The sequence below is a fragment of the Trichosurus vulpecula genome, chromosome 2 (assembly GCF_011100635.1).
Source record: "Trichosurus vulpecula isolate mTriVul1 chromosome 2, mTriVul1.pri, whole genome shotgun sequence".
In the NCBI taxonomy this organism is placed as follows: domain Eukaryota; kingdom Metazoa; phylum Chordata; class Mammalia; order Diprotodontia; family Phalangeridae; genus Trichosurus; species Trichosurus vulpecula.
This window is the reverse complement of record NC_050574.1, coordinates 95,414,908-95,441,744: the sequence shown is the minus strand read 5'-3', so window position 1 is coordinate 95,441,744 and position 26,837 is coordinate 95,414,908. Positions and strand designations below refer to the sequence as shown.

The window sequence follows — 26,837 nt, the reverse complement described above, 5'->3', positions numbered from 1 at the left end:
GAAAGAAGAAGGATATGGATTTGGGGTGCCCCATCAAACATATGTGTTCTGGAACTCTAAATTCACATAGCCTCAGCTCAAACAACATCGACCAGTGTAACAGAGGTGTCATTAGTTCCATTAGAAACCTTAAGTTAAAAAGAAAGAAAGAGAGAGAGAGGAAAAAGAAAAAAGAAAAAAAGAAAGAAACCTTAAGTGTGTTTTAATGAGTAAACTAAGTAAACGACAATGAGACCCATTTGGTACCTACCTGGTTGAGACTTGTTTGAATTTTTTCTTTTTTTTCTCTGAAGGAGAGCTTGGAATATTTTGGAAAGAGAAGAACAGATACAGCTTCCAGCTCCAAATATCAGGGAGTAGAAACTCCTTCACAGGTGAGTTTTTAAAACAAAGGATAGGCCTTCTAGGAAAGGGGCTACGAAAAATAACCAGTTGGTTTTTTTTTAAACTATTACTATCCCTTAGAAATTCAACAATATTAGTGAATTTGATCATCCCTTGATCGATAATAGGTAGCAGTGGTCTTTACCCTTTAGACGGTGGCAAGATAGAGAACTCTGGAGGTTTTTTTAAATCGATTTTTGGTGACTTCCGCGACCAAGTTTTCCCCGAATACCTAGCCTGTCTTCCACATTACAAGAATCACATTTTAAAGTGCTATGGTTGAGTTATCATCCTGAAAGAAGGCAGGGTAAATTCTAAAAATTCCATACCCCACTGGATATGACTGGACAATTGCTTGTGGCCCCTACTGCTGGGGACACTGAGGCTAGTGGATCACTTGAGCTGGGAAATTCTGAGTTGTAGTAGGGCTAAAGCCAATCAGATGTTCACACATATGTCCAACACCAATATGGTGAGCCCCTAGAAGCAGAGAACTAGCAGGCTACCTAAGAAGGGATAAATAGCCTCAGGTTAGAAAAGTAGAGTAGGTTAAAGCTTCTATTGGGATTAGGACCAAGAGTGGCCACTATATCAGGGGCGGGGAGCTTGCAGCCTTGAGGCCACATGTGGCGTTCTAGGTCCTCAAGTGTGGCCCTTTGAGTGAATCCAAACTTCACAGAGCAAGTCCTCTTAATAAAAGGACTTGTTCTGTAAAACTTGGACTCAGTCAAAAGGCTTCACTTGAGGACCTATGGCCACATGTGGCCTCGGGGCTGCAGGTTCCCCACCCCTACTCTACACCTTCAACCTGAGTGAGATAAGTGTAACAACAATGCTGCTTGCAGCTGTGGAGGTGTAAGGCCAATAACACCAGCACACAGGAGGGCTGCTAGCACAGGTTCTTTGATCTGCTTTTCTAAGGAAAATGACTTTAAGGGGTTTACAATATCACTTTAATTAAACATATATATATGTGTGTGTGTATACATATATACACATATACATATGTATATATATGTATGTATGTGTATATATATGCATATACATATATATGCATATATACGTATACACACACACACTCACACACACACATATATATCATCACTTAGTTCAAAGCAAAAGTCAGCACCCTGATTTCAGAGAAAACACAAACAGAAATTATATAAACAGAGCAAATAACACAAATCAGCAGACAGGGCTTCTAGCTGTCTGTCCATAGCAATACATACATAGTTACCAGAGAGAGAAGCACCAACATCTGGGTTTTCAAAGCCGGGGCTGGGGGAGGGGCGAGCCTCCTTAACAGCTACCCAGAGTCACGTCTGGCCAAATCACATGAACGCTCTTCCAATGAGCGAGCCCCCAAAGCAAAATGCTCAGAATATATACAAACTTCTTCAGGGTCAGCCCACAGAGGGTATCACAACCGTGTGACTCAAACTCATGTGACTTAGGCTTTCTTGTGACTGAAGCAGGTCATTCAAAGACTCTTGATTGAAACAAAGACAAGACTCAAAGGCATTTGATTGCCTTAGTGCTGAGAAGTGCTCCAAAAGAAAAAACAGCAAAAAGTCCCACCCCTGCTTGCCATTACAACAAGGAGATCCAAAGCAAAAATAACAGTAACAGCAATAAAGATTCCAGGCCTCTAAGCAGAATGCCCAGGGGCTAGGATTCTGCCTGTTGGCATTTGGTCTCTAGAACAGTTCATCCCTGGCATAATGGCACCAGGGTTATTACTATATAGCCAAACAACTCAGTCAATCAATGAGAATTTTACTCAGAACTTACCTTTTGCTAAGCAATATGCTATTAAGTATTAGAGATATAAAAAAAAGCAACAACTTTGTTGATACTTTTAAAAAAGACACAGCCTACAGATATCTATGTACATAACACATCTATACATTATAAATGGAAGGTAGTTACCCTGGGAAGGCATTAGCCTGGGTGAGGTGGGAGACAGAGAAGGAGAAAGATGTGCAGAAAGTAGAATTTAAATTTAGCCTTAAACGATAATAAGGAAGCCACAAGTATGAAATGAGAATGAAGACTGTTCCAGGTCTGGGAAACAGCCAGTATGATTTGGTAGAGTTGGAAAAAGAAGCATCATGTGTGACTTACAGCCATTAGGTCAGTACTAGTAGCCAAATCATGGAGTGCATGTAGGGGAGGAAAGTATAAGAAGACTAGGAAGGTAGGGGACCAGGTTGTGAAGGACTTTATAAATTCCAAACAACCAATTTTATTGATCCTGGAGGTAATAGGAAGCCACCAAAGTTTATTGGAGTAACAGGGTGACACGGTCAGTCCTGAGCTTTAGGAAGTTCCCTTTGACATCTGAGTGAAGAGAGACTTGAGTGAGGGAAAATAGTAATGGCCCAGGTATGAGCTGAAGAGGGTCTGCATCCCGGTGGCAGCTAGCCTTGTGCTGGAGTTTGCTACTGATCGCCCCACTTTCTTGGTATCATCCCATAGGCTGGTACCAAATGCAGAAGTGCTGATACTTGGGCTAATACTAAAAACAATTACACTTATCCCTTCCACATTGCAACTTTCCCCATTGCGGTTTTGATATGTTGTGGGTCAGCATAACAAATTAAATGGCAATTTTGGGGGAGTTTTGTGGAAACCACAGATGACACACAAAGGCCAGCAGATAACACAGAAAAAGTTTAGAAACACAGAGATGCATAAAATGTATGTATAGTATTGTATCATATCAACATATTTTACCATAATAATTTAGACTTCTCTGGAATGGAGGGCCAAAAAATTTCATAGGTATTTTCCAAATCGTGGGGGTACCATACCCCTAATTCCCATGATGTAGAAGGGATAACTGTAAATGGATTTCTACCAGTGCTCCCTCACATGAGTGCTGGAGCTCTGCGATTAAATGGATCAATGCATACTTCTCAGTGGTAGATAAATCACTGGAGGTGAAAGGAGGAGTCAGGGACAGAGAGAGAATGCCTATCTATGCTGGACTGACAGAATGAAACCACAGTTGGGTTGGAACAGCAGAAATACTGTAGACGGGGGGAAGAGTTAGGAAGTGATATAAACCTTGTTACCCCTTTTTCCGAATCTTTAACTATATAAGTTTCACATTTCTGGGACACTTGCTCTTCGTTACTTAACCATCCTTTCTTCTTCTTCAAAACTTTGCTTACCATTTAGCTGGTAAAAGAGTTTTCAGGCTAATCTCACCAGCCTTCCATCATTTCAGACCCTTCAGTAAGCCTTAGTCGTCATATAACTAGTTGTATATATACTTCCATGTTTCTGTTGATATTTAAACCCAAATCACTGTGGCTTTCATTGAAAGGGCAATAACAGACCCAGCCCAAGCCTGTAAGATTTATTATTTAGATTTTTATGGTTTAGAGTGAGTGTAAATAGCAATTATTTTCTGTTCTGGCCAGAAACTCTGAGGGTCTTCCCCTCCCAAACTGATATTTTTGTGGTGGTAAATTTGGCCATCTTTTGTCTAAATTCTTACCTAGTCTTTAGTCATTGAATGGGCATTGTCAGAGATAAACTGAGGCCTGGGAAAGACCTTAATTTAGAAAGACCAAGGCCAACCCCTTCATCGATGGCCATCTCCAGTTGTCTAGCCTCAGGTTTTGCCACTGGACTCTGATGACTCTGGAGGAAAGAGTGAGGCTGACAACTTTGCACAGCATTGCCTCACTTAAATCCAATTCATGGGTAAGTCAATATATCACCCTCGTGATGCCATTGGTCCTCTCTGAGAACAAAGGACAAACAACACTACATGTATTTTTCACTTATGTTTATTCTTTCTTGTCATCTCTCCCATTGATCATAAACCTCTCAGAAGGCAAAGATTATTTTCTTCCTTGTAGCTTCCCATTGTGCTTATTAAAAATTTCAAGGTGTTTGATCTATAAATGCTCGCTTGCTAAGACTTAGGTTACTTGTAGAGAAACTGGGAATGGCTTAAAATTTTAGACTTTCTTCACTTACATGGACTTGTCTCTTGCATTACAGAGCAGATATGTTGAATATTTTGCCCTGATAAAGAACAAGTACCATTGGGTTATCCCTCAAAGGAAAATACTCAGCATAAAATCCATCACTATTTATTCAATTCGAGGTAAGTATGTTTAATTTAACTGAAGGCTAGGAAAGAGAAAAATCTTATTGTTTGAATGTGGTTACAAATATGTTCTATATTTATATATGTGTTCATGTATGTGCATTTGTATATATGTGCATGCACTATACATAGTGTACATAGCTAAATAAATATTAGTTAAGGAGTAGCTAGGTGGTGCAGTAGATAGAGTACCAGCCCAGGAGTCAGGAGGACCTGAGTTCAAATCCAGCCTCAGACACTTGACACTTACTAGCTGTGTGACCCTGGGCAAGTCACTTAACCCTGATTACTTCACCAAAAAAAAATTGATTTTGTTTGTGTAGAGAATTCATGGTAAGGAAACTCCTTCCACCAGTGTATACAGACTCATTTGCCACTTACAGTGTGCCTGGAGTTAAGGAGTTCAAGTGGTTCAATAACTTTCCCATGGTCACAAAGTTAATTATGTGTCAGTGACCAGACTTGAACACTGGTCTTGAGAACTCCAAGGCTAGTCATACATGCACTATGCTGCTCTATAGTACATGGTATATAGTATAGTATGCTCTATGCATGACACAAAATTATTTCTAGCAGCTCTTTGTGTTGTAGCAAAGAACCAGAAACAAAGGGAGTGCCCATGAATTGGGTAATGACTGATCAAATTATGGCAATGAGTATAATGGAATATTATTGTGCCTTAGAAATTATGAAAGAGATGATTTTATATTTTATTTTATTTTTGGAGGGGGGAAGGCAAAGCATTTGGGGTTAAGTGACTTGCCCAGGGTCATACAGCTAGTATGTGTCAAGTATCTGAGGTCACATTTGAACTCAGGTCCTCCTGACTGCAGGGCTGGTACTCCACCACCTAGCTGCCCTGAAAGAGGTGATTTTAGAGAAACCTGGGAAGACCCTTACAAACAAAATGAAGTGAGCGGAACCAAGAGAACAATGTATACAGTAACAACTTTGTAAATGTGGCTCCCTTTCCAAGTTCCCTCTCCCAACGTCCATTTCCATTGGAAAGTTGGATCCCCAAAGAGGAGGGTTGACTGCTACCCACCTCGGGGTTCTCCCCAAGGAGCTGATGTATTTTCTAGTACTGTCACTCACAATCCCCCTTTCAATGTGCTCCCCAATATTAATCAGCCAGCTGATGTCAATTAGCTATGACAAAAGGATATTTACCGAGAAGGTGTAACAGAGGTGCAAAAATACCCCGCTCCCACAAACTGGAAGGGACGTTCTCCAGAGAGGATAATTGGCTTCAGTTTAAAGGAGTGAGTAGAATATATTTTTCCCTGGCCTTGGAGAAAACTGTCCCCACCCCCACCCAGTTCATTTATGGGTGTGGCATAGGTGATTGCTATATGAAAATGTTCTTTTTTGGTTAAGTTTAGAATTTTTAAAATTAGCTTTCAGGTTTTTTTTATACATTTGTTTTGTATCACTTTTATTTTTGAATATACCTTGTGAACTACCAGTGAACTACTTCTTGTAACAAAGAATAAAAATGAAAGAGAAAACAAAAAAAAAAAAAACCAAAGCTAATCAACACACTGAGTCTGAATATTCCACACCCGTAGAACCCCACCATTGTGTCATCTTGCCTTCAGGACCAAGTTTGGTCTTCATAACTATGGAATGTTCAGTTTCATTTGAGGGGGGAATGTTTTAGTTTTGGGCTGTTTGATGGGCTACATAATCAGTGTGGCCTGGGTGGGGCTACAGGGTAGGAATTTTGGAGGTGAGAAGGTTAAGTCTCTCAGAGCAAGAGGGTGGGGCAGCAAGAAAGGCAATGACTAAGAGATGGTATCAAACCTCTCCTTACTACAGCCTGGCCTCCGGACACTGCCAAAGAGAGTTTCCTAAAGCATTAGTGTCACCATGTGGCTGCCCCACCCCCAGTAAACTCCTAAGATCAAAAAAGGCTCTTAACAACCAAGTCTCCTTTTCTACCTTTCTAGCTTTATTACAGAATGACCCTCTCTATATACTTTACATTCCTGCCAACCTGGCTCTTCCTTACATACAACACTCCATCTCCATCCTCTGTGCCTTTTCCTTGGCTGTGTCCTATGACTGGAATGCACTTCTTCCTCCTCTCAGCTTCTTCTAATCCCTGGGTGACTTCAGGTCTCAGCTCAAGTGCAACCTTCTGCACGAAGCTTTCCTTGATCACTCCCACCCCAACCCCTACCATCAGACAGTTGTCACCCTCCATGTTGATGCTCCTTCAAACTCCCTAACCTCCCATTTTCTCAAGTCTGCTTAAGTCCCATTACCTACTCCTTCACTCCACCTCAGCCACACAACAGGGATGGCCACCCACTAGGTGTTGCCACTACGAACAATTCCCTAATTAGAGACTCTTGATATTCTTTGATTTGATCATAATCTCCTATCATTTCATTTCCCCCTATGCCTCACCATCCCTACATCTGTTCTTTGCCCTTGAGACACCCATTCCATCCATTCCCTAGTGCTTTCTTAGACCACTCCCCCTGCTCTGACTTAGCTTTCTTTTGGAGTGTACACTCTTCACTCAGTAGTCAGACATTTCAACTTGGATCCCTTGCCACCTTGGATGCTGTTGCTGCCCTTCTCTTGCTAAACTTCAGCCATAAATTACTCTTACCATCCACCTTCTCCACATCGACTCGTGATCAGTTGAATGAAAGTGCAGGAAGTCCCATGGCCATACTGACTGGATGACAAATTCATGTCATCCAACCTCACCTGGGTCCTCACCGCAGCAAGGAGATAACTGGTTTTCTATGTTGCTCCTCATAAAAACCATTTTAAACCTTCTCTTCCCTCCTCAAGTCTCCCATACTTCCTCCTTTTTTTTTCAGCTGAGGAAGTTGCCTCTTAATTACTGAAAAATTTGAGGTCATTCAACATAAACTCTCTCTTCTCCCTTCCTCTTCATCTCAAAAACACTTTGACATCCTCTTGCCCTCTCTCTTCCTTTCCTCCATTTCTGACAATGGTACGGCCTTTCTCTTTGCCAAGAACAAACCTTCTTCATGTGCACTTGATCCCCTCCAATCATCCGCCTTGTTTCCAATTTTCCACAGCTCCCTTATCAACTAATTCCTTCCCTTCTGGCTTTAAACACTCCTATTACTGGGAAAGTGCGAGAGCATCATCCATTATCCAGAACCTGTACATGCATGCCATCATGGAACTAGTGTACAATACTGAAGAACTTTGGGCAACCAAATTTTGCCTTGATCTTCCACAAGTTCTCATGACTGACAGTCTTAAAGGCCTTGGTCAGATGGATGAATGTTGTGTACAGATCTCTGTTCTGCTCCTGGAATTTCTCCAGGAGTTGTCTGCAGCAAACACTGTATCGACTCTTCCTTGGCCCTTTCTGAAGCCACGCTGACTCTCAGGTAGATGTCCATCTTCCAGGTAAGGATCAGACTATTAAGGAGGACTCTGGCAAAAATCTTGTTGTCAACTAAGAGAGAGAACTCCCTGTGATTGTCACAGGACCACCTATTTCCTTTTCCTTTAGTAGAGATGGTGAGGCTTCCTTGAACTCCTGGAGGATAACCTCCTCTTGCCGTATAACCTGGAAGATTTCACTTAGCTTCTGTATGATCTGTGGACCCTCTCTCTGCCTTGTAAATTTCTGCTACAATAGACATTTCCATCCCAAAAGGTCATAAAAACTATTTGTGCCTGACCTGTGGAAAAGCCTTCTGACCTCATTTTGGTTTGATCAGCTACAGCTGGACATACCGTATATTGACCCTGACATCATGATGTCACTTTGGTCCTCTTTGAGCACCAAGGACAAGCAACGATAAACACTCCCAGTCTCTCCTATCCTTAAAAACAACAACAACCCCAGGAGGAGCTGCTAGACAGCTGCTGCCAACAGACAGATAAACACAGAAAATCTGGCAGCGGCAGAACCTTATAGACCGGCACTTCCAGCCCATCTCTCATAGTCATCATCTAAGGAAGCAACTCTGGTGGAGGAGACAGGACCATCCCAGCCATTGCCAACCAACTGCCATTCACAGGGCTGACAAGCTCTAGTGGAGGAGACAGGACCAACCCAGCCATTGCCAACCAACTGCCATTCACAGGGCTGACAAGCTCTGGTGGAGGAGACATGACCGTCCCAGCCATTGCCAACCAACTGCCATTCACAGGGCTGACAAGCTCTGGTGGAGAAGACAGGACCAACCCAGCCATTGCCAACCAACTGCCATTCACAGGGCTGACAACCTTTGGTGCTGTCAGATGGTACGGTATCAGAAATTGATATGGTTTTATCCATGAGTAGGACAAGAAGAGGTACTATCATCTACTGTGCCACTGCACCAAAGGACCATGGAACCTTCCTGGCTGATTTGCAGCTGAAACCTTCCACACATGATGCTTCCCTCATCCCAATGTGAACTTCTTGAGAGCAATGACTGTCTTACTTTTTCTATGTGTACCCGCAGTGGTTGGCTGTACAGTGCTTTTCACATAGTAAGTGCTTCATTAACGTGGCATTCATTCATTCAGCCTCATTAGACACTATTCCTCTTTGTCATATTCTGCATTCCAGCCAAACTTGCTTCACACACTGTTGCTCACACACAGCGCTCTGTTTAACTTCTCCATACCTTTGCATCGGCTATTCCACGTTCCTGGAACACACCCCCTTCCTCTGCCTCATAGAATTTCTCTCTTCCTTCGTACCAAAGCTCAAGCATTATTTCCACATAAAGCCTTTTTTTGATCTGCTCAGTTGCAAGTGCCCTCCTTCCTAAACTACCTTGTACTTAACTGCTTTGTGTATATTTGTATTTTTAAATTTATACTTATAAAATATATTTGTATATATTTTATATGTGCTTATTGTCTCCCTCATTAAAATGCAAATTCTCTGAGAGTAGGGATTGTTTTATTCTTTGTACCTATATTCCCTGCAGAAAGCACAATGCCTGGCATGTATTAGAATATTCTAGTTCACTAACTGATTCCTCCTAAGATTTCCTTAAATGTTTATATAAAATATAAACTGACATATATGCATATTGTCTTTGTCTTTAGAATATAAACCAGGGGTGGGGAACCTGCAGCCTCAAGGTCACACGTGACCTTCTAGGGCCTCAAGTGGGGCCCTTTGACTGAGTCCAAGTTTTACAGAACAAATCTTCTCATTAAGGGGAGTTATTCTGTGAAGTTTGGATTCAGTCACTTGAGGCTGCAGGTTTCCCACCCCTGATATAAACTTGAGGTCAGAGACTATCTTGTTTTTCTCTTTATATCTTCAGAGCCTAGTCCAATATGCTGCTACATTCACACACAACAGTTTATTCAGATATTTCTCAGTCGGTGGGTACCTACTTTGTTTCCAGCGTTTTGCTAAGAATACTGCTATGAATATTTTGGTATATATGGGATTTTTGTTTCTCTGTTTGATACCCCAGGCACATCATATTTCTGAGTCAATGGATATGAGCTTTACTTTCTAAATTTCACATTGATATCCAAAACAATTGTACCAATTCAGTTTCAGCAACAATCACTTCCATGTCTATCTTTCCACAAACCCCCCAACATTGACTTCCCATTTTTTGTTAACTTTGCCAGTTTGCCGTGTGTGAAGTAAAACTGCAGTTATTTTAATTTACATTTCTCTTATTATTAATGATTTGAGCTTTGAGTGAGGTAACATCCATTCAGTGAATAGTCCTCACTTAAAAATGAGCGTAACCTCACTCAGAGGGAGAACCTGAAAAGGACTTAGCTTAAAAGGGCCAGGGTCTCCTATTACATCCTGGGCTATCTCCAGTCATCCTAATAAATATCTGGCCACTGAACCCAGATGGCTCTGAAGGAGAAAGTGAGGCTGATGACTTTGCACAGCCCTCCCCTACTCAAATCAAAGTCAACTGCAGGTCGTATCATCATTTCCATGATGTCATGGTCCTCTCCGAGAACAAGGGACAAACACAACAAATGATTTGGGCTTGTATGATCTGGTCATTTTCGATGTGCAATTGTTCTTTAGAAAACTATTCATATTATTTGACCACTTACACATTAGGGAAAGATTCTTAATTATATATTTGAGTCAAGTCCATATATACCTTAAACTTCTACCAGTAATACAGAATACAAGGTTTTTTTCCCCATTAGATAGTTCTTTTGTTGTGTTTGTTTATGCTACAGCTCTTTAATATCATAAAAGTTTTTTTTATCTTATGATCACCTCCAGCCCTTATTTGGTCAAGAATTCTCCCCTAGATGATAATTATCAAAGGCAATTCCTTCTATTTTCTTTTACTTTTCAATGATATTCAGATTGCATATCCATTTAGGGTTTATTGAGGTATGTGGTCTAAGGGACTGGGATAAATATAATTTCAGCAAAAAAAGCTTCTCCAAATAAACTTATATTTTAAATGACATGTATAATGAAGTTTTAAAAAACTTTTCATGAAAAAAACAGTTCAAGTAGGATAAGAAAGGAATGTGTTGATTAAATAGTAATGTGGCATTCAATTTACTGTCAAGGTGTAGCCAGAACCTCTTTTTCCCCCCACTTAATAGTATTTTATTTTTTCCAATTACATGTAAAGATAGTTTTCAACATTCATTTTTACAAGATTCTGAATTCCAAATTTTTTTCTCCCTCCTTACCTCCCTTCCCCCCGCCCAAGACAGCAAGCAATCTGACATAGGTTATACATGTACAATCATATTAAACCTATTTCCACATTAATCATGTTGTGAAAGAAGAATCAGAACAAAAGGGAAAAACCATGAGAAAGACAAAACAAAAAACAAAAAAATTGAAAATAGTATGCACTGATCTGCATTCAGACTCCATATTTCTTTCTCTGGATGTATATAGCATTTTCCATCATGAGTCTTTTAGAAATACCTAAGATCATTGTATTGCTGAGAAGAGCTTTCAAAGTTGATTATTGCACAATATTGCTGTTACTGTGTATAGTGTTCTCCTGGTTCTGCTCACTTCACTCAGCATCAGTAAGTCTTTCCAGGTTTTTCTGAAGTCCACCTGCTCATCATTTCTTATAGCACAACAGTATTCCATTACATTCATATACCACAACTTGTTCAGCCATTCCCCAATTGATGGGTATCTCATCGATTTTCAATTCTTGGCCACCACAAAGAGTGCTGCTATAAATATTTTTGTACATGGGGGTCCTTTTCTCTTTTTTATGATCTCTTTGGGATACAGACCTAGTAGTGCTATTGCTGGATCAAAGAGTATGCACAGTTTGATTGCCCTTTGGGCATAGTTCCAAACTGTTCTCCAGAATGGTTGGATCAGTTCACAACTCCACCAACAATGCATTAGTGTTCGAATTTTCCCATATCTTCTCCAACATTTATCATTTTCCTGCTTTGTCATGTTAGCTAATCCAATATGAGATGATACCTCAGAATTGTTTTAATTTGTATCTCTGTGTCTAATCAATGGTGATTTAAAGCATTTTTTCATATGACTATAGAGAGCTTTAATTTCTTCCTCTGAAAATTCTCTGTTCATACCCTTTGATTATTTATCAGTTGGGGAATGACTTGTAATCTTATAAATTTGATTCAGCTCTCTATTTGAGAAATGAGGCCTTTATCAGAGACAATGGCTGTAAAAATTGTTTCCCAGCTTTCTGCTTCCCTTCTAATCTTGGTTACATTGACTTTATTTGTACAAAAGCTTTTGAATTTAATGTAACCAAAATTATCTATTTTGCCTTTCATAATGTTCTCTATCTCTTGGTTGGTCATAAATTCTTCCTTTTTCCCTGGATATGACAGATAGACTATTCATTGCTCTCCTAATTTGCTTGCTGTATCAGCCTTGATACATAAATCAGGTACCCATTTTGATCTTATCTTGGTATATGGTATAAGATGTTGGTCTGTGTCTAGTTTCTGCCATACTGTCTTCCAGTTTTTCCAGCAGTTTTTATTAAAGAGTGAGTTCTTATCCCAGAAGCTGGATTCTTTGGGTTTATCAAACAGTAGATTACTATAGTCATTGGCAACTGTGTCTTGTGTACCTTATCTATTCCACTGATCCACCACTCTATTTCTTAGCCAGTACCAAAGAGTTTTGATGACTGACACTTTATATTATAGTTTCAGGTCTGGTATGGCTAGATCGCCTTCCTTTGCATTTTCTTTTCATTAATTCCCTTGATATTTTATCTGATCTTTTTTTCTTCCAGATGAATTTTGTTATTATTCTTTTAGCTCTATAAAATAATTTTTTGGCAATTTGATTGGTATGGCACTGAATAAGCAAATTAATTTAGGTAGAATGGCCATTTTTATTGTATTAGTTTGGCCTACTTATGAGCAATTGAAAATTTTCCAACTATTTAGAACTTACTTTATTTGTGTAAAAAGTGTTTTGTAATTGTGTTCATATAGTTCCTGGGTTTCTCTTGGCAAGGAGACTCCCAAATATATTGTGCAGAGTTATTTTAAATGGAATTTCTCTTTCTGTCTCTTGCTGCTGGGTTTTGTTAGTAACGTATAGAAATGCTGATGATTTATCTGGGTTTATTTTATATCCTGCAACTATGCTAAAGTTGTTAATTAGTTTTTTAGCTGATTCTCTGGGATTCTCTAAGTATACCGTCATATCATCTGCAAACAGTGATGGTTTTATTTTCTCATTGCCCAATTCCTTCGATTTCTTTTTCTTATTTTATTGCTAAAGCTAACATTTCTAGTACAATACCAAATAATAGTCAACCAGAACCTCTTGAAGATGATTTCATTTTTTATCTTTGTATTCCTAGCATCTGGTAGCACTTATAAAAAATGTGTTTGTAATTGCAATAAATTAAAACCAGTGAAATTTACTTTACAACACATCAACAGTACAGAGTTAGTTCATCATTACTGTACCTTTTGTTTGAGGGTATACTAGGACCCTTAAAGTTGGGTGAGTATGTTAGAGCCTGAATATTGATGACTTCAAAAGGCACCTTCATATGAAGTCTAGGACATGTATGCTGAACCTTCAAAGGAGACCAGGAAAGACATTTAGGCAGAGGATCATGAAAGAGATAGCAAGTGTCATCAAAACCTTGGGAGAAGAAAGTATACACAGTGGGAATAGGGGAAAAGGGGTAGTAAATAAGATTCATAAACACTGCAGAAAAGTGGAGAAGGATGAAGACTGAGAAAATGCTATTGGATTTAGCAATCGAGAGGTCCTTGTTGACTTTAGAGAGAGTATTTTCAGTTGATACAGGACAGCAAGATATAGGCATTCCACGTCTTCACTAAGGGTAATCCAGGTAGTCAATTTAAATTATAGCAAAAGGCATTTAGACTACTTTTTTAGGAAAGAATTTCCCAATTAAATGGTTGCAACTTGATGTTAGCAAGGCTAATTGTGAAATCTCCTTTGAAGAAGACTTTTTTTAATTGTTATTTTTTTTTTTTTTGGCCTAAACAGGGCAGGTTTAATTGGCACTAGGTCCCTATCTGGAAGTAAAAAGGAAGGGAAGGAATAAACATTTATATAGCACCTTCTGTATGCCAGGCACTATGCTAAGCACTTTACAAATATTATCTCATGTGATCCTCACAACAACTCTATGATTTAGATGCTGTTTTTATCTTCATTTAACAATTGAAGAAACTGGGGCAAACAGGTTAAGTGATTTGCCTGGGGTCAAATGGCTATTAAGTATCTGAGGCTGAATTTGAACTTGTTTTGCTGACTTCAAGCCCAGCACTCCCTCTACTCTGTGATCTAGCTGCCTCGAAAAATGCAAAAGTAGGGGCAGAGCTAAGATGGCAGAGTAAAGGCAGGGACTCACCTCAGCTAACTCCCAAACCCCTCAAAGTACCTTTAAAATGTGGCTCTAAACAAATTCTAGAGCAGCAGATCCCACAAAAAGATGGAACAAAACAAATTTCTAGCCCAAGACAACTTAGAAGGTCAGCAGGAAAGGCCTTTTGCTCCAGGGTGAGAGAGGAGTGCAGTCCAGTGCAGGCCACACCAGCACAGCCGCAGCAAACCAGGAGCAGGCATTGGGAGTGACTGAATCAGCAGAGGCAGTGGCTACTTCCAGAGCTCTCAGGCCACAATGGCAAGGAGGTTGAACAACTGGTCAGAAGGAGATTACAGGGGTCTTTTTGCTACCACTGAGGCAGGACTCTGTGGCTTTGCCCATACCTGGATCCAGGTTCTGGGGAGCAGTCCCAGGGTAAGAAGGAGCCCTAGCATAGCAGACCTTGAAGCCACAGTGGATGGGGGACCCTCCTCTCAGTTCCAGGGCAGAAAAGAGTGCTTGTGGTCTCTCACAGACCAGAGCATAGGCCAGGAGAATAATAAATATCTCTCCTTAGATCATAGCACCTTGGAAGGACTGAAAACTTACAGGTCCCTAGAAGCATCTCACAAAACAGCCTCACAGACCCCCTGAAACTTGGGACAGTGTGCCCTCCACCCTAGAAGCAGAGCCCTACTTCAAAAGACTTAAAAGTCAAGTAACAGGCTGGGAAAATGAGCAAACAATGGGAGGAAAAAACCTGGCTATAGAAAGTTACTATGGTAACAGAAGATCAAACCACACACTCATAAGAAGACAACAAAGTCAAAGATCCTATGTCAAAAGCCTCCAAGAAAAATATGAATTGGTCTCAGGCCATGGAAGAGCTCAGAAAGGATTTTGAAAATCAAGTAAGAGAGACAGAGGAAAAATTGGGAAGAGAAATGAGAGTGATACAAGAAAATCATGAAAAATGAGTCAATAGCATGGTAAAGGAGACACATGCACAAAAATACTGAAGAAAACAACACCCTAAAAACAGACGAGGCCAAATGATAAAAGAGGTCCAAAAAGGCAATGAGGAGAAGCATGCTTTAAAAAGCAGAATTGGCCAAATGGAAAAAGAAGTCCAAAACTCACTGGAGAAAATAGTTCCTTGAAAATTAGAATGGAGCAAATGGAAGCTAATGACTTTATAAGAAATCAAAGTTGATAAAAATAAAACCAAAAGAATGAAAAAATAGAAGACAACATGAAATATCTCATCGGAAAAACAACTGACCTGGAAAATAGATTCAGGAGAGATCATTTAAAAATTAGTGGACTACCCGAAAGCCATGTTAAAAAAAAAAAGAGCCTAGACATCATCTTTCAAGGAATTATCAAGGAAAACTACCCTGATATTCTAGAACCAGAAGGTAAAAAAAATTGAAAGCATCCACTGAATACTTTCTGAAAGAGACCCCTAAAGGAAAACTGCCAGGAATATTATAGCCAAATTCCAGAGTTCCCAGGGCAAGGAGAAAATATTGTAAGCAGCCAGAAAGAAACAATTCAAGTATGGTAGAGCCACAGTCAGGATAACACAAGATTTAGCAGCTTCTACATTAAAGAATCAGAGGGCTTGGAATATGATATTCTAGAGGGCAAAGGAGCTGAGGATTACAACCAAGAATCACCTACTCAGCAAAACTGAGTATAATCCTTCAGGGGGAAAAATGGATATTCAATGAGATAGAGGATTTTCAAGTGCTCTCGACAAAAAGACCAGAGCTGAATAGAAAATCTGACTTTCAAATACAAGACTCAAGAGAAGCATAAAAAGGTAAACAGGAAAGATAAATCATAAGGAACTTATTAAAGTTGAACTGTTTACATTCCTACATAGATGATATTTGTAACTCCTTAATGTAACTCATTATTAGGACAGTAAGGAGCATAAATAGACAGAGGGCACAGGTATGAGTTCAATGTGAAGAGATGATATCTAAAAAATCAAATTAAGGGGTGAGAGAGGAATGTACTGGGAGAAAGAGAAAGGGAGAAGTAGAATGGGGTAAATTAAATCACATAAAAGAGGTAAGAAAAAGTTTTTGCAGTGTAGGAGAAGATGGGATGTAAAGGGGAGTGGGTGAACCTTACTCTCATCAGAATTGGCTCAAAGAGGGAATAGCATACACACTCAATTGGGTATAGAAATCTATCTTACCCTACAGGAAAGTAGGAGGGTAAGGGGATAAGAGAAGGGCAGGGTGGGGTGGTGGTAATAGAAGGGAGGGTAGATTGGGGGAGGAGGTAGTCAGAGGCAAAGCACTTTTAAGGAGGCACAGGGTAAAAAGAGAGAGAGAATAGAATGAATGTGAGGGGGAGGTCATAGGATGGAGGGAAATACAGTTAGCAATAGTAACCAGGAAAAAAATTTTGAAGCAAGTTTCTCTGATAAAGGCCTCTTTTATCAAACATAGAGGATTGAATCAAATTTATAAAAATCAGAACCATTTCCAATTGATAAATGATCAAAAGATATGATCAGTTTTCAGATGAAATAATTAAGGCTATCTATAACCATATGAAAAAATACCCTAACTCGTTATCGATTGGAGAAATGTAAATTAAAACAATTCTGAGGTACTACCTCATATCTATTAGATTGGCTGATAGGACAGGAAAGGTAAATGTTGGAGGGAACTTGGGAAATATGAGACTTTAATGCACTGGTGGTGGAGTTGTGAACTGATTCAAACATTCTGGAGAGCAATTTGGAACTATGCCCAAAGGGCTATAAAACCATGTGTACCCTTTGGCCTAGCAATACCGCTACTAGATCTGTATACCAAGAGAGACAAAAAGCACAAAGGAAAAGGACCTATATGTAAAAAATATATATTTATAGCAGCTCTCTTCTGGTGGTAAAGTTGACAGGATGTCCATTAATTGAGGAATGTCTGAACAAGTTGTGGTATGTGATTATGATGAAATGCCATTGTACTATAAAAAATGATGAGCCAGGATACTCTAAGAAAAACCTGGAAAGATTTGCATGGGTTGATGGAAAGTGAAATGTACTGTGTACAAAGTAATAGCAATATTGTAAGATGATCAGCTGTGAATGACTTAGCTATTCTCAGCAGTACAATGAACCAAAACAACTCAGAAGGACTTATGATGAAAAATGCTATCCATCCCCAGAGGAAGAACTGAGAACTGATGGTGTTTGAATAGAAATTGAAGCATATTTTTAAATTTTATTTCATTTTCTTGAGGAGTTCTTTTTCTTGTCTATGTTTTATTTCATGAAATGACTATCATGAATTATGTTTTACATGACTACACATGTATAACCTATATGGAATTGCTTGCCTTTTCATTGGGGAGGCAGTGTGAGGAGGGGGGAAGGGAGAGAATTTGGAACTCAAAGTTTTAAAAATGAACGTTAAAAATTGTTTTTATATGTAACTGGGGAAAAATAAAATACTAAATGAAAGCTAAAAAAAATAAAATAAAGTGCTAGAGTAGAAGATATTCTGAAATGCACCCTATTAATTCTACTTTAATTGACAATGATAGAATAGAGTACCACCAAAATTAGCAAATATTAATACAATATTGCTTGAGATAAGTTGCTTCTTTTCTCCTTTTTAAACCACAAAATTAATTAGGAAGGAGTCTAAGCTTAACTCAACAAATATTATCTACTTTTCCATAAACTGAACACAGCATTCATTTTTTTTCTTTTTTAGGAGTTGGAAAAGGTAATGGAAAGGATCTGAAAATAGTATTAATGATGAATAACAAGATTATTTACACCTGTTTGTGTTCATCTTCAAAGTGCTGTCAGGTGGGTTGCTGTTGTTTACAAATAATTTTACTTTAAAACTTAACCATCTCAGCAGATATCAAAAAATGAAATAACCAATCAAAATTGGGACTAAGACATTATATTAATCCATGGACAATATTGCCTCATTTCAATGTATCAATAATCCACCAATGAGGGCATTCCTTCCACTAGTAAATGTCACAATCATCTTCTAATATGTGTCATTCTTATCTATGTCCTCTCATCAATCCTCCATTTAATATCCACTCAGTACACATGAGGACTCCATTGAGGTTGCTTAATATTTCATGGATACCAGTTAGTCAGTGAATAAATGTTTATTAAGCACCAACAATGTGCCAGGCAAAGAAAAGTAAAAGACAGTCTCTGCCCTCAAAGAGCTTACAATCTAATGAGGGAGACAACATGCAAAGAATTCTATATGCAACCATATATATATATATATACACACACATGTCTTGTTTGTATATAGAACTCTTTGCATGTTGTCTCCCCCATTAGATGTATATATGTACACATATACATATGTATATGTGTATGTACACATATATACATACATATATACACATATACATACATATATACACATATACATATATATATATATCATAATCACCAGAGGGAAGGCACTAGAATTAAGATGAATTGGTAACAGCTTCCTACAGAAAGTTGTATTTTAGCTGGGACTTGAAGGAAGCTAAGGAGTGAAGTATAAGGTATAAGAAGAATGGAAAGGAGAGAACTAGTTTATGTGGGGCTTTGAACATCAAAGAGGGAGTTTTACATTTTATCCTGAAGGTGATAGGGAGCCACTGGAATTTGTTGAGTAGGGCAATGATATCTTGTACCTGTGCTTTAGGAAAATCACTTTGGTGGCTGATTGGAAGACAGACTAGAGTTGGGAGAAACTTAGGACAGGCAGACCAACCAGTGGGCTATTGTAATGTTCCAGGCATGAGGAGATGAGGGTCAGCTTCATGGTGGCAGCACTATTAGAAGAGAGAAAGGAACATATTCAGGAGATATTACAAAGGTGAAATAGACAGACCTTGCTTGGGACCAGGTTGGATATGGGGGTGAGAGAGATAGTGAGAAGTGAATGATGACACCTATGTCACAAGCTGAGGGGACTAGGAGAATGATGGTACCCTTCATAGTAGTGGGGAAATTTGGAATCAGGGTGGGGCAGGGGGATAGATAATGAATTCAGTTTGGGGCGTGTTGAGTTTAAGATGTCTACATGACATCCAGTTCAAGGGTCTAATAGGCAGTTGGAGAGGTGTTATCTTGCTGTATATTCTCTCTCTTGGTGATATCATTAATTCCCATTAGTTAAACTCTCATCTCTATGCAAATGACTCACAAATCTATATATTCAGTCCCAGCTTCTTCTTTGACCCTTAGTTTTATATCAACTATTTCACATTTCAAACTGGTTGTCCCAGAGACATCTCAGAATAAATACGTTTACAAATGAATTTCTTATCTTTCATTGACCCATGCCTACAAACTCCCTGCTCTTCAAACTTTAACCTATTTCTGTTAAAATGCCACCATTCTTCTAGTTTCCCATGTTCATAATATCGGTGTTATCCTGGACTACTCATTCTCCTCCACCATGTTTATCCAATTATTTTCCAAATCTTGCTCTTTCTACCTCCAAAACATTTCTCACATCTGACTCCTCTTCACTCACTCAGCTGTGATCTCAGATCAGGCCCTCATCATCTCTCATCTGGAATACTCTAACACCTCTGTAATTGATCTCCTTGATTCAACCTCTTCCTATTACAGTCCATCCTGCACATTATTGTCCAAGTGATTTTCCTTAAACACTGATCTGATCACATGACTCACCTATTCAATCAACTGGTGCAGCCCCCACCTGTTTCTTGAATAAAATGTAAACACCTCTGTTTAGCTTTTATAACCCTTCTTAGCCTATTTTTGTTTAAAATTCAATCGTATTTTATTATTAGTTCCCAGTTCTTTCCCTTCTTCATCTCACTCCTCAACCCATTGAGAAGCCAAGAAAAATATTACGCTTTTCAAATATGTATAGTCATGCAAAACAAATTTCTACATTAGCCATCTTCTCCCCAAGAAAGGTAAGAAGAAAGAGATAGAAGAAAATATGCTTCAATCTTCACTCTCAGTACATTAGTTCTCTATCTAGAGGTAGAAAGCATATTTTATCATGGGTCCTTGGAATTGTGGTTGAATCATATCGATAAGAGTTACACAATTGATTATGTTTACAATATTGCTATAATTATAGAAATTATTCTTCTGGTTCTGCTCATTTCACTCTGTATCAGTTCATACAAGTCTTCTCAAGTTTTTAATGAAACCATCCCCTTTATCATTTTTTATAGCACAATAGTGGCCCATCAAGTTCATATAACACAACTTGTTTGGGGATTCCCCAATTGATGGGCATCCCCCTCCATTTCCAATTCTTTGCCATCACAAAATGAGCTGCTATATTTTTGTACATATAGGTTTTTTTCTTTGTTTCATCTTCTTGGAGTATAGACCAAGTAACATGATCACTGGGTCAAAAAAGGTATATAGATTTTAATAGCTTTGGGGGCATAATTCCAAATTGCTTTCCGGAATGGTTGGACTAGTTTATAGCTTTACCAACAGTACCCTAGAGTATTTGTTTTCCCAAATCCCCTCCAGCATTTGTCACTTTCTCTGTCGTCTTAGCCAATCTTATGGGTATGAGGTGGCACCTCAGAATTGTTTTAATGTGCATTTATTTAATTATTAGTGATTTTGAATGTTTTTTTAAATATGGCTGTTAATAGCTTGTATCTTTTTGTCTGAAAACTATCTTTTCATATCCTTTGACCGTTTATCAACTGGGGAATGGTTCTTATTCTTGTAAGTTTGATTCAGTTTCCTATATGTTTTGGAAATGAGACCTTTATCAGAAAAACTTGCTGCAAAGATCCCCCCCGCCCCAGTTTCCTACCTTCTAATTTTAGCTGCATTGGTTTTATTTGTGCAAAAACTTTTAAAATTTATATAACCAAAATTATCCTTTTTAGCTCCTGTGAACATTCTTATCTCTTTAGTCATGAACTTTCTCCCATCATTTGACTCGCAATTTTTTCCATGCTCCAATAATTTGCTTGTGATATTGCTTTTTATGTCTAAATCATGTATCCATCTTGAATTTCTCTTTGTATATGGTGTGAGGTGTTGGTCTATGCCTAGTTTCTTCCACATTACTTTACAATTTTCCCAACAACTATTTTTTGTCAAAGAGTAAATTTTTGCCCTGGTAGCTGGGATCTTTGGATTTATCAAACACTACCCTACTGTGCTCATTTGCTTTTATTTAGTGTGTACCTAATGTGTTCTGCTGATCAACCTATCTCTTACCCAGTATCAAATTGTTTTCACCATTACAGCTTTGTAGTACATACTGAGATAATCTCCCTTTCTTTCCATTTTTAAAATTGATTCTTTAGATATTCTTAACTTTTTGTTCCTTATTTTATTTTTTACTAGTTCTATAAAGGAATTCAGTAATTTGATTGGCATGACACTGGATCATAAATTAATTTAGATAGTATTATCATTTTTATTATATTGGTTTAGCCTACTCATGAGCAATGAATATTTCTCCAGTTATTTAGAAGGGCAGCTGGGGGCTTAGCAGATAGAGTGCCAGACTTGGAGTAAGGAAAACTCATCTTCCTGAGTTCAAATCTGGCCTCAGTCACTTACTAGCTGTGTGACCCTGGGCAAGTCACTTAACCTAGTTTGCCTCAGTTCCTCATCTTTAAAAATAAGCTGGAAAGGGAAATAGCAAGCCACTCCAATATCTTTGCCAAGAAAACCCCAAATGGGGTCTTGAAGACTTGGATACAACTGAAATGATTGAACAACAGGAAGTTATTTAGATCTGTCTTTAGGTAAAAAGTGTGTGTTGACAGATTCTCAAATATTTAAATGCTATCTGTAATTATTTTAAAAGGAATTTCTTTTTCTATCTTTCCTGCTGGGCTCTCTTGGTAACACATATAAATGTTGATGCTTTGTGTGGGTTTACTTTATATCCTGCAACTTTGCTGAAGGTGTTAATTGTTGCAATTAGTTTTTTAGCTGACTTCTTAGTGTTTTTTTTTCCTTTTTTAAAAAATTATTTATTTATTTTTAGTTTTCAACATTTTCTTCCATAAGATTTTGAGATTTAAATATTCTCCCCCTTCCTCACCTCCCCCCTTCCCAAGCCAGTGTGCAATCTCATAAAGGCTCTACATATATATTCACATTAAACATGTTTTCACATTAGTCATGTTGTAAAAAAGAATTAGAACCAATGGGAGGAATTACGAGAAAGAAGAAACAAAAAAAAAAAAGAGAGAGCACATAGTATGCTTCTATCTGCATTCAGATTCCATAGTTCTTTCTTTGGATGTGGATAGCATTTTCCATCGTGAATCTTTTGGAGTTGTCTTAGATCCTTGCATTGCTGAGAAGATCTAAGTCTATCAAAGTTAGTCATCACACATTGTGGCTGTTACTGTGTACAATGTTCTCCTGGTTCTGCTCATTTCATTCAGCATCAGTTCATATAAGTCTTTCCAGGTTTTTCTGAAGTCTGCCTGCTCATCATTTCTTATAGCACAACAGTATTCCATTACATTCATATACCACTTGTTTAACCATTCCCCAATTGATGGGCATCCCCTCAATTTCCAATTCTTGGCCACCACAAAAAAGAGCTGCTATAAACATTTTTGTACATGTAGGTCCTTTTCACATTCTAATGATTTCTTTGGGATACAGACCTAAAAGTGGTATTGCTGGTTCAAAGGGTACACACAGTTTGATAGTCCTTTGGGCATAGTTCTAAATAGTGCTCTGGAATGGTTGGATCAATTCACAACCCCAACAACAATGCATTAGTGTTCCAATTTTCCCACATCTTCTCCAACATTTATCATTTTCCTGTTTTGTCATGTTAGCCCATCTGATGGGTGTGAGGTGGTACCTCAGAGTTGTTTTCATTTGCATTTTCTAATCAATAGTGATTTAGAGCACTTTTTCATATGACTATAGATAACTTTAATTTCTTCATCTGAAAATTGCCTGTTCATATCCTTTGATCATTTATCAACTGGGGAATGACTTGTATTCTTATAAATTTGACTCAGTTCTCTATTTGAGAAATGAGGCCTTTATCAGAGATAATGTCTGTAAAAATTGTTTCCCAGCTTTCTGCTTCCCTTCTAATCTTGGTTACATTGGCTTTGTTTGTGCAAAAACTTTTCAATGTAATATATTCAACATCATCCATTTTGCATTTCATAATGTTCTCTATTTCTTATTTGCTCATAAAGTCTTCCCTTCTCCGTAGTTCTGACAGTTATTCCTTGCTCTCCTAGTTTCCTTATAGTATCAGCCTTTATATCTAAATTGTGTACCCATTTTGACTTTATCTTGGTGTAAGATCTATGCCTAGTTTCTGCCATATTATTTTCTAGTTTTCCCCAGCAGTTTTTGTTAAAGAGTGAGTTCTTATCCCAGAAGCTGGAGTCTTTGGGTTATCAAACAATAGGTACTGACTATTGTGTCTTGTGTACCTAACCTATTCCACTGATCCACCACTCTATTTCTTAGCCAATACCAAGTAGTTTTGATGATTTCTGCTTTATAATACAGTTTTAGATCTGGTATGGCTAGGCCACCTTTCCTTGCATTTCATTTCATTAATTCCCTTGATATTCTGGACCCTTTGTTCTTCCAGATGAGTTTCGTTACTATTTTTTTTAGTTCTATAAAATAACTTTTTGGTACTTTGATTGGTATGGCACGGAATAAGCAAATTAATTTAGGGAGAATTGTCATTTTTATTATATTAGATTGGCCTACCCATGAGCAACTGATAGTTTTCCAATTATTTAGAATTGACTTTGCGTGAAAAGTGTTTTATAATTGTATTCATATAGTTCCCGAGTTTGTTTTGGCAGGTAGACTCCCAAATATTTTATCATGTCTACAGTAACTATAAATGGAATTTCTCTATCCGTTGCTGTTGGGCTTTGTTAGTAATATATAGGAATGCTGAGGACTTATGTGAGTTTATTTTATATCCTACAACTTTGCTAAATTTATTCGTTATTTCAAGTAGTTTTTTATTGATCCTCTAGGATTCTCTAAGTAGACCATCATCTCATCTGCAAAAAGTGATAGTTTTGTTTCCTCAATGCCTACTCTAATTCCTTCAATTTCTTTTTCTTTTCTTTTTGCTAAAGCTAACATTTCTAATACAACATTGAATAACAGTGGTAATAATGGACATCCTTGTTTCATCCCTGTTCTTATTGGAAATGCTTGTAGTTTATACCCATTACATACAGTGCTTGCTGATGGTTTTTGATAGATGTTGCTTATCATTTTAAGGAACACTCCATTTACTCCTATGCTCTCTAGTGTTTTTAATAGGAATGGGCGTCGTATTTTGTTAAAAAGCTTTTTTTGCATCTATGGAGATAATCATATGATTTCTGTTAGTTTTCTTGTTGCTATGGTTAATTATGCTGATAGTTTTCCTAATATTGAACCAGCCCCACATTCCTGATATAAATCCTACCTAGTCAGTGTATTATCCTTGAGATAAGTAGCTGTAATCTCTTTGCTAATGTTTTATTTAAAATTTTTCATCTGTATTCATTAGGGAAACTGGTCTAATTTTCTTTCTCTGTTTTAGCTCTTCTTGGTTTAGGTATCAGTACCATATTTGTGTTTTTTTTTTTCTTTTTTAAATTTAATTTATTTAATATATTTAGTTTTCAGCATTGATTTTCACAAGAGTTTGAATTATGAATTTTCTCCTCATTTCTACCCTCCTACCCACTCCAAGATGGCGTATGTTCTGGTTGCCCCGTTCCTCAGTCAGCCCTCTCTTCTGTCACCCCACTCCCTTCCCATCCCCCTTTCCCTTCTTCTCTTGTAGGGCAAGATAAAATTCTACGCCCCTTGCCTGTGTATCTTATTTCCTAGTTGTATGCAAAACTCTTTTTTTTGTTTGTTTTTGAACATCTGTTTTTAAAACTTTGAGTTCCAAATTCTCTCCCCTCTTCCCTCCCCACCCACCCTCTGTAAGAAGGCAAGCAATTCAACATAGGCCGTATGTGTATCATTATGCAAAACTCTTCCACAATACTCATGTTGTGAAAGACTAACTATATTTTGCTCCTTCCTAATCTATCCCCCTTTATTGAATTTCCTCCCTTTACCCTGTCCCTTTTCGAAAGTGTTTGTTTTTGATTACCTCCTCCCCCTATCTGCCCTCTCTTCTATTGTCCCCCCTTTTTTTTATCATCTTCCTCCTTCTTTCCTGTCAGGTAAGATACCCAATTGGGTGTGTATGTTATTCCCTCCTCAGGTCAAATCCGATGAGAGCAAGATTTACTCATTCCTCCTCACCTGCCCCCTCTTCCCTTCCTACAGGACCGCTTTTTCTTGCCACTTTTATGCGAGATAATTTACCCCATTCTATCTCTCCCTTTCTCCCTCTCTCAATATATTCCTCTCTTATCCCTTAATTTGATTTTATTTTTTTAGATATCATCCCTTCATATTCAACTCACTCTGTGCCCTCTGTGTGTATATACACACACACACACACACACCTACATATATACATACATACACTCATATGTATATATATACATACACATATCATATATACATACACACATATGTATATATGTACATACATATATATATATGCATATTCCTTTCAGCTACTCTAATACTGAGGTCTTATGAATCATACACATTATCTTTCCATGTAGGAATGTAAATCAAACAGTTCAACTTTAGTAAGTCCCTTATGATTTCTCTTTCTTGTTTCTCTTGATTCTTGTGTTTGAAAGTCAAATTTTCTATTCAGCTCTGGTCTTTTCACTGAGAAAGCTTGAAAGTCCTCTATCTTATTGAAAATCCCTATGTTGCCTTGGAGCATGATACTCAGTTTTGTTGGGTAGGTGATTCTTGGTTTCTCTTTCTTGCTTCTCTTGATTCTTGTGTTTGAAAGTCAAATTTTCTATTCAGCTCTGGTCTTTTCACTGAGAAAGCTTGAAAGTCCTCTATCTTATTGAAAATCCCTATGTTGCCTTGGAGCATGATACTCAGTTTTGTTGGGTAGGTGATTCTTGGTTTAGCTCCATTGACCTCCAGAATACTGTATTCCAAGCCCTTTGATCCCTTAATGTAGAAGCTGCTAAATCCTGTGTTATCCTGATTGTTTTTCCACAATACTCAAATTGTTTCTTTCTGGCTGCTTGTAGTATTTTCTCCTTGACCTGGGAGCTCTGGAATTTGGCAACAATATTCCTAAGAGTTTTATTTCTGGGATCTTTTTGTGGAGGCAATATGTGGATTCTTTCAATTTTCATTTTGCCCCGTGGCTCTAGAATATCAGGGCAGTTCTCCTTGATAATTCCTTGAAAGATGATATCTAAGCTCTTTTTTTGACCAGGCTTTCAGGTAGTCCAATAATTTTTAAATTATCTCTCCTGGATCTATTCTCCAGGTCAGTGGTTTTTCCAATGAGATAGTTCACATTGTCTTCCATTTTTTCATTCCTTTAGTTCTGTTTTATAATTTCTTGATTTCTCATAAAGTCACTAGCTTCCACTTGCTCCAATCTAATTTTTAAGGTAGCATTTTCTTCAGTGGTCTTTTAGAC

General features: G+C 38.1%; 1 protein-coding gene across 1 annotated transcript in view; it reads left to right on the top strand.

The window, feature by feature from the left end:
* LOC118836685 (phosphatidylinositol 3,4,5-trisphosphate 3-phosphatase TPTE2-like) overlaps positions 1-26,837 on the top strand; it is a 73,087-nt gene that overhangs the window by 38,341 nt on the left and 7,909 nt on the right. Inside the window, exons 14-16 of the mRNA XM_036743903.1 lie at positions 294-374; positions 4,402-4,507; positions 18,021-18,118. Of these exons, the coding sequence (XP_036599798.1) occupies positions 294-374; positions 4,402-4,507; positions 18,021-18,118 (285 nt within the window). The remainder of the gene's footprint in view (positions 1-293; positions 375-4,401; positions 4,508-18,020; positions 18,119-26,837) is intronic.